Genomic DNA, 8,735 nt, shown 5'->3' with positions numbered 1-8,735 from the left:
GTCCTCTAATTGTTGTTGCAAGTTTTTACGTGGCTTGTATAGGTTTCTAGCAAGAACGTTTCTTACCTACGTAAAACCACAACGTGATATGCCAATTTCTATTTACCCTTCATAAGGACCCTTTTCATCGAATCCGTTCCGACTAAAGTGGGAGAGACAGACACCCGCTAGCCACCTTATGCAACTAGTGCATGTCAGTCGGTGGAACCTGTCTCACGTAAGCGTACGTGTAAGGTCGGTCCGGGCCGCTTCATCCCACAATACCGCCGAAACAAGATAAGACTAGTAGCGGCAAGAAGAATTGGCAACATCTACGCCCACAACTGCTTTGTGTTCTACTCGTGCATAGTAACTACGCATAGGCCTGGCTCATGATGCCACTGTTGGGGATCGTAGCAGAATTTTAAAATTTCCTACGCATCACCAAGATCCATCTATGGAGTATACTAGCAACGAGGGGAAAGGAGTGCATCTACATACCCTTGTAGATCGCGAGCGGAAGCGTTCCAATGAACGGGGTTGATGGAGTCGTACTCGCCGTGATCCAAATCACCGATGACCGAGTGCCGAACGGACGGCACCTCCGCGTTCAACACACGTACGGAGCAGCGACGTCTCCTCCTTCTTGATCCAGCAAGGGGGAAGGAGAGGTTGATGGAGATCCAGCAGCACGACGGCGTGGTGGTGGAAGTAGCGGGATCTCGGCAGGGCTTCGCCAAGCTTCTGCGAGAGGGAGAGGTGTTGCAGGGGGAGAGGGAGGCGCCAGGGGCTGTGGTGTTGCTGCCCTCCCTCCCCCCACCATATATAGGACCCCTGGAGGGGGGGCGCCGGCCCTGGAACCCATCTGCATGGGGGGGCGGCGGCCAAGGGGGAAGGGGGGGTGGCTTCCCCCCCAAGCCAAGTGGGGCGCCCCCCACCCCTAGGGTTTCCAACCCTAGGCGCAGGGGGAGGCCCAAGGGGGGGCGCCCCAGCCCACTAAGGGCTGGTTCCCTTCCCACTTCAGCCCATGGGGCCCTCCGGGATAGGTGGCCCCACCCGGTGGACCCCCGGGACCCTTCCGGTGGTCCCGGTACAATACCGATAACCCCCGAAACTTTCCTGGTGGCCGAAACTGGACTTCCTATATATAATTCTTCACCTCCGGACCATTCCGGAACTCCTCGTGACATCCGGGATCTCATCCGGGACTCCGAACAACTTTCGGGTTTCCGCATACTAATATCTCTACAACCCTAGCGTCACCGAACCTTAAGTGTGTAGACCCTACGGGTTCGGGAGACATGCAGACATGACCGAGACGCCTCTCCGGTCAATAACCAACAGCGGGATCTGGATACCCATGTTGGCTCCCACATGTTCCACGATGATCTCATCGGATGAACCACGATGTCGAGGATTCAATCAATCCCGTATACAATTCCCTTTGTCAATCGGTATGTTACTTGCCCGAGATTCGATCGTCGGTATCCCAATACCTTGTTCAATCTCGTTACCGGCAAGTCTCTTTACTCGTACCGTAATGCATGATCCCGTGGCTAACTCCTTAGTCACATTGAGCTCATTATGATGATGCATTACCGAGTGGGCCCAGAGATACCTCTCCGTCATACGGAGTGACAAATCCCAGTCTCGATCCGTGCCAACTCAACAGACACTTTCGGAGATACCCGTAGTGTACCTTTATAGTCACCCAGTTACGTTGTGACGTTTGGCACACCCAAAGCACTCCTACGGTATCCGGGAGTTGCACGATCTCATGGTCTAAGGAAAAGATACTTGACATTGGAAAAGCTCTAGCAAACGAACTACACCATCTTTGAGCTATGCTTAGGATTGGGTCTTGTCCATCACATCATTCTCCTAATGATGTGATCCCGTTATCAATGACATCCAATGTCCATAGTCAGGAAACCATGACTATCTGTTGATCAACGAGCTAGTCAACTAGAGGCTTACTAGGGACACGTTGTGGTCTATGTATTCACACATGTATTATGATTTCCGGATAACACAATTATAGCATGAACAATAGACAATTATCATGAACAAAGAAATATAATAATAACCATTTATTATTGCCTCTAGGGCATATTTCCAACAGAATGCACTTATGGACGTGTAGCATGTGCACTTGCACAATGCCCCTTTTTTTTACAAGCGTCAATTCATTAAATAATACTCCAATAATAAAAATAAAACAATACAAAGGTGAATTATCTAAACATTGCCGTTTGCAAGTTTAAGATGCATGTCTTGAAGATAAAAACTCTTAGAGAAATTTGCAAAATAGATATGCTTGTCAAATATATCTCGGTGTTGCTCCTATTTTTACTTCCTACGGAGCCTAATATCTTGTCTCTAGTCGGGCCTTAGCTTTGATCGTATGTCCTGTTAAGAATGGTTCCATTTCTAGGTCATATAGGGAGGTGGGGATGCCATGGCGCTCGAGGGTGGGATGCACTAGTGTTGCCGTTAGGCGGTAGTGACATTGCACCCGTGGGCCAAAAATATGATTGCGGGCTTCGCTACATTAAGGTGGTAGTGATTGCGTGAGGGACAATAAGGCACCAATGCCAAGCCACAGTTTGATACAAGTGAAGAAAGGATGCAATTATGGTTTAGACAAGAGTTGTCCTCCTAAAAAATCACTTCAGAGCAATGTAGTCTCTGTCGACATGGCTTTCACGACAATTTTCTTACGCGTTTAATACAACAAAAATAGTGTAGCACAATTCATTGACCACATTCGTTCCTTTTTGCGAGAACATTCTGTTTTTTGGGGGGGGAGGTATCATTTATGCCACTAGTTGTGTCTCACTACTCAGTTTCTCCCATTAGAAGTTACACCTACTCAAAAATGCCACTGAACCTTGAGATGCTTGCTAAAAAATGCCATTAGATATCTCAAAAATGCCATCGTTCCGTTAGATGTTTGCTCAAAAATGCTATTAGACATTGTTATTTTCACGTCAAACCCGTTGACCATGTTATATGACAAAAATAAGGCTAGACCCACACGTCGGTTCTCTCTATCTATGATAAATGTGGCCCCACTTGTCAGGAGTAACCAAGCGAATAATTTTACAGGAAAATAAGGACACTGTTGGGATCAAGTAGGCCCCACACTTTATTGTAATGAGATAGAGGGAGAGCTGGCATGTTGGTCTATAGGTATTTATGTCATTATAACATGGCAAAAGATATTTGAGATCACAATAATGGTGTCCAGGGGCATTTTTGAGCATGTGTCTAACGAAGCGATGGCATTTTTGAGCTGTTGAAATTCCTAGTGGCAAAACTGAGTAGTGGGACACAACCGATGGCATAAATGATAAAAACCATTTTTTAATGAAAGCGTCAACGGTGCATTTAGTAAATCCATACTCCCACTGTGCTTGAAATGAGGAGTAATAGTTACAAACTTTGTAAGAAAAGAGTCCTATATTCGCCCGGACGAAAACATTTAGAAAACTTCGAAATCCAAAATTCAGATAACTGAGTAGTAGTATCACCCGCAAAAAAAGAAAAGAGAGAAAAAAAAGGAGTAGTATAAAACCAAGTGCGTTGAGATTTGGGGCACCGGCCGCAAGCACCAGCTCTAGACCCTGGAAGTAGCTAGCGACAAGCGGAGGCCGCTCCAGGGCGGCCAATCAGATCAGGGAGAAGATTTCCCTTTCTGTCAGAGCAGCGAGGGGAGCGCCGGCTGACCCCTCTCTTCCTCCTGTGCGCTCATTTGGCGCTTGCCCTGCGCTCCAAAACCTCAACCAATTTGCGCTGCCGCCCCTCCCCTCCTCCTCCTCCTCCCCGCACGCAGACCCGTCCATCTTTAAAACGGCCACCCTCCCCGTGCCACCATAGTTGGCCACCCAACCTCCCCCTCACTCCCTCCCCCCCCACACGCAGCAGCAGCAGCACGTGCAATGGCAAAGCCCCGCAAGAACTCTGCCGCCGCCGCCGCCGCCGCGGCGGCGAACAGCAACGCCAGCGCGGCCGCCGACGCGGGGGCCGACGTGCGCGCCAAGCCCAAGAAGCGCACGCGGAAGAGCGTGCCCCGCGAGTCCCCCTCCCAGCGCAGCTCCGTCCACCGCGGCGTCACACGGTAAGCTCCCTCGCTCCCTAGTCACTTCCCAACCGAACGCGCCGCCGGTCATGCTAACCGAACGGAGCGGCCGGATCGCAGGCACCGGTGGACGGGGAGGTTCGAGGCGCACCTGTGGGACAAGAACAGCTGGAACGAGTCGCAGAACAAGAAGGGCAAGCAAGGTAAATCAGCCAATCACTTCACCAGCATCGTGATTAGTCGACCGGTTAATCCACCGCATCTCGATTCCTGACGATTTTTCCCTGCCTGACTGGCTGCTGTTGTTGTTGGTGCATGCAGTTTACCTCGGTGAGGCTCCCGAGTCACGGCCTTGGCATGAGACGGCCGGCCCGATCTGCCCCTCCTCACTTCCTCGCCGTTAAAAAGAAGAGAATTACAGAGAGATTTACGTGCTGCCGGGCTAACCGTAAATTGGCCACAATGCTGCAGGGGCGTATGACGAGGAGGAGGCCGCGGCCCGGGCGTACGACCTGGCGGCATTGAAGTACTGGGGCCCCGACACCATCCTCAACTTCCCGGTAGGCTACCCTACCCCGCCCGCCCTGTACCGCACGATATTTACTCGTTGCACATTCTAGTCCACCCGTACCGCTACCACTGCCGCTACCGCCAGCACAGGAGTGGAAGTTTGTAGCATTTGAGGGCTTTTCTTTTTTTCCTTTTGTTTCGAGAACTTCGTCGTACTTGGTACTGTCGGTTGGCATGCCTCGGAGGTCGAATTCGGCGGTCTATTGCCGACAATGAAACGAAAATCAATTGTCGGCCGTCGTTCTTCGCAGAGCGCGAGAATTCGATGCTAAAAACCTGTGTTTATGTTTTCGACGGACATATTTTACGAGTTTATTGTTCAATTATCACTATGTGGAACTTGCTTCATTTTTTCGAAATAAACTAGAGTTGTACATTTTTTAACTATATTATGCTCCCTCCGCCCGAAAAAGCTTGTCCCAAGCTTGTGTTTCAAATGGATGTATCTATCACTAACTTGGTGCTAGATACATTCATTTGAGGGACAAGCTTTTTCGGACGGAGAGAGTACTTGCCATATCGCGTCTGCACAGTTCAATATTTTTTTAAAGAAAACTTGTTGAGCTCTTAATTTGCTTGCAGCTGTCTATATACGAAGAGGAGTTGAAAGAAATGGAGGGACAATCAAGGGAAGAGTATATTGGGTCCCTGAGGAGGTAATGACTATCAAATTTAACTCTTCAATTTCTGTAGGAAATACATGAGATTTTAACAAATGTAAAACTAAAAAAAAACCAAATTAGTTAACCAAAAACTAAAATAGTGATGTCTATGCATGTGATATTTCTTTCACAGGAAAAGCAGTGGTTTCTCACGAGGGGTCTCCAAGTACCGCGGTGTCGCAAGGTAACATTTCCCCACTGTCCGGACGGGATTTTGAACCGCATGAGAGTAATTAACTTGATTTTGAAAGACAAAGCTCACATGTATGTATTCATTCACAACAAATCTTTATTACAGGCATCATCACAACGGGAGATGGGAGGCCCGGATTGGCCGTGTGTTCGGCAACAAGTACCTCTACCTCGGCACCTACGGTACGTACTTTACCTTATGAAATTAACTTCCTTCCACAAAATCATGTCTAGCGAAACCACAAAATACAAATAGCCAGTAGCATCGCAACGGCCTCAATAAATGGCCTGTACATATTTTTGACTCATAAAATCTTCAATCGTACGTACGTACATACTCTAGATAGTGAGTGAGACTGTTCATGAAAGCCAAATCTGAGTGGTACTAGCGGTGTACCGCAGCCTACACTCCTTAGTCCTAGACCACTACCAGCAGCGTACCACATGGGCACACGGTGGCGATTAGGCACAAGCCTGACCATCACAGTCCAGCTTAGTGCCCAGAGGCCTCATTAAGCACAAGCTTGACCAGATAGTTGGCCAACTAATCCGTGCACTCTGTGGCTGAAATGCCTGCTAATGCTAATCAGGTGTACTACGATTAGGATGCAATTACTGCTGGGTACAATCACCGTTCTCCATCACAGTCGGAGCCGAGGCGTGTTAGCTCTTAGCAGCGCACGAGTTTCGTGTGAATCCCGTGGCAACGTCCGGAATTCCAGCGTGATATGTCGCGTCTCAAATGTGATCTTGGAAAGAAGAACGACCTAGTAAAGAACAAACACACAAAATATGTTCTTCTGAGTTAGAAATGTTCTACCGCCTCTGTAACTTTTTATAGGACGTTTTCAGAGTCAGTATCATGCTATGAACACGTACTGTCGGTAGCTTCGGGATTGTAGGTGCGTCCCCGCGGTTTAATTCTCCATAATGAATTACAGAGTGAATTATAGGAGTGGTCTTGGATCCAAGTAGCTGAGCAAGCAATGGCAGAGCAGAGATGAGGTCTCGGCCGGCAGTCTCCAGTTCCGGTTAGTTGGGGATTAGATGCCATGACTCAATGAGCTCGACCCCAGCAACGCCGTACTTCAACTTCCAGCGGTCCAAAGATCAGCACTGTTCACACCACAGTGAGGCTGCACTTGCATCTAGACCTACTGGCTAGTGACGATGATTGTGATCGAGGCATCAGTGATGCACCGCAGGATTGCAGGGTTGTTTAGAATCGCGATTCTGTTATACGATTCTATGGCTTTACGATCCAAAATAATTTCTTTGATTCTATAATTTTAGTTAATACTAGAACTTACGTTTCTACGATCCTATCTTTCTTTATAGTTAAGATTCTACGATTTGGGATCCTACCTTGGGAGCTTGATCGGACTCAAAACCACGATTCTGACTGCCTTAATTGCAGCACTTCTATTTTTCAACGAAAAATGCTGCGTCGTTTGAGCGATCTAATCGTCGGATGATGTGCGCAGCGACGCAGGAGGAGGCGGCGATGGCGTACGACATGGCGGCGATCGAGTACCGCGGCCTCAACGCGGTCACCAACTTCGACCTCAGCCGCTACATCAAGTGGCTCCGCCCGGGCGCCGCCGACGTGGCGGCCGGCGCCGGCCGGAGCGCGCACCCGATGCTGGCCGGCCTCGCGGCGCAGGAGCTCCCCGCGATCGACCTCGACGCCATGGCGTTCCAGCACGACCTCCACCAGCAGGGCATGGAGGACGGCATGGCTGCGGAGGCGGCGGCGGCCGCGGCGGGGACGGCGCAGTTCCCGCTGCTGCCGGCCAGGGCGTCCACGCTCGGTCACACGCCCACCACGTCCGCGCTCAGCCTGCTGCTGCAGTCGCCCAAGTTCAAGGAGATGATCGAGCGGACGTCGGCCGCCGAGAGCAGCACCACCACGTCCTCCTCGTCCATGTCCACGCCCCCGCCGCCGCAGGCCACCAGGGACGACGGCGCCTCGCCGCAGTGCAGCTTCCCGGAGGACATCCAGACCTTCTTCGGCAGCGACGACGGCGTGGCCTACACCGACGTCGACGGCCTCTTCTTCGGGGACCTGTCCGCCTACGCGTCGCCGGCGTTCCAGTTCGAGCTGGACTTGTGATCGCGGCGGCGTACGTACGTAGACTGATGCGCGCCATTGATTGGTTTCTTCCAACGGGGCTGGGGGGTTTTGTCAATAGGATAATCAGATGGAGAAGAAACGAAGACGGAGCAAGATAACAGAGAATTGTTACGGTGCAGCTAGTGAGGACTGAGAGTTATTTAAAGATTATTTATTGTTTTTGTCCTTCTTTTGGTATAATCAGGGGTATAGTGTAAGCAAGAGAGATTGTTTCATTTGTTTCAGGATCCTTGACAGTCAAAATAAGGAGCTAATATATACGTATATTGATTCACATGACTTATTTTCTTTCTTTATTTACGGAAGATTCTTCCATTTCAAATTGTTTGAAGTTCGCGATTTGTTCTAAGGCTAACTTCGCTGCATTTGATCAGTTATGCAGAGAAATGTGTTAATATGTAGTACAACAACAAATATAAGTAGTGCGGAAATATGTACATATTTGGCAACACTAAAAGTTAGTACCAAAATAGACATACTTCAGGAACCCCATGACGCCGAGCAGCCTATCTGTAAGTAGGGACGGTCGTGGGTGCAACCTTCGGCTAGTAATCACGGGCGAGCACGTACGCGACCGCAAGTTGCGGACGGACGGAGGGTCCTGGCTCGCTCGTATCGCATCGGCATGTGCCGGGCATGTATGGCTCTGTCAGTGCAACGGCGACCACGGCGTCAATGTGCCCGCTGTGGAACGTGGATCTCGTCTTGGGGGACAGGGAATGTGCTCGATGTCAGGTCAGAACGAGGCTCCAATGAAAACAAGTCGTGGCTGGAAAGGTCGCCGCCGGCTCGCTGGCGGCCTGTCCTGGCGTACGGTCGGTGGCCGGGACCTGGCCGGCCGGCCGGCGTACGCATTGCGCGGTAGGGGTCGGGGGAAGGAGGCGTGCGATTTCGTCCTTGGTCGCCGGGACTCTTGGCTGCTGGGAACATGTCGCGGGAGACGGGTTACGTTTTCGAACGTATCGTCGCCTTGTCAGCACTCGGTTGGTGCTCGGTCCGGCGGCGGCTCAATGGCGCCGGATCGGTTTTGTCTCTGGCGCCGCCCGGGTGCCTGGCTACGTTGTGGGTGGTGGCGGAGGAAGCCAAGGAGGGGTGCGCTCCTGGTCTTGTCTCGTCT

The 8,735-nt window shown here is 50.6% G+C and overlaps 1 protein-coding gene across 1 annotated transcript; it reads left to right on the top strand.

The window, feature by feature from the left end:
• The first annotated feature begins 3,584 nt into the window (after positions 1 to 3,584).
• On the top strand, positions 3,585 to 7,892 carry LOC123121601 (AP2-like ethylene-responsive transcription factor At1g16060). Its single transcript, XM_044541620.1, has 8 exons — positions 3,585 to 4,099; positions 4,181 to 4,263; positions 4,382 to 4,390; positions 4,532 to 4,620; positions 5,213 to 5,286; positions 5,426 to 5,476; positions 5,591 to 5,667; positions 6,969 to 7,892. Exons 1-8 carry the CDS (start codon positions 3,921 to 3,923, stop codon positions 7,595 to 7,597), a joined length of 1,191 nt encoding a protein of 396 aa, XP_044397555.1. The 5' UTR covers positions 3,585 to 3,920; the 3' UTR covers positions 7,598 to 7,892.
• Positions 7,893 to 8,735: the final 843 nt, after the last annotated feature.

Source organism: Triticum aestivum, chromosome 5D (assembly GCF_018294505.1).
Source record: "Triticum aestivum cultivar Chinese Spring chromosome 5D, IWGSC CS RefSeq v2.1, whole genome shotgun sequence".
Lineage (NCBI taxonomy): Eukaryota > Viridiplantae > Streptophyta > Magnoliopsida > Poales > Poaceae > Triticum > Triticum aestivum.
Note: the sequence above shows the minus strand (reverse complement) of the source record. Positions and strands in the feature narration are given on the sequence as shown.

Excerpts from the sequence above, each read along its gene's own strand:
- LOC123121601 (XM_044541620.1), top strand. The coding sequence starts at position 3,921 with ATGGCAAAGCCCCGCAAGAACTCTGCCGCCGCCGCCGCCGCCGCGGCG. Across the intron at positions 4,621-5,212 it reads ACACCATCCTCAACTTCCCG|CTGTCTATATACGAAGAGGA; the intron begins GTAGGCTACCCT and ends ATTTGCTTGCAG. Across the intron at positions 5,287-5,425 it reads TATATTGGGTCCCTGAGGAG|GAAAAGCAGTGGTTTCTCAC; the intron begins GTAATGACTATC and ends TTTCTTTCACAG.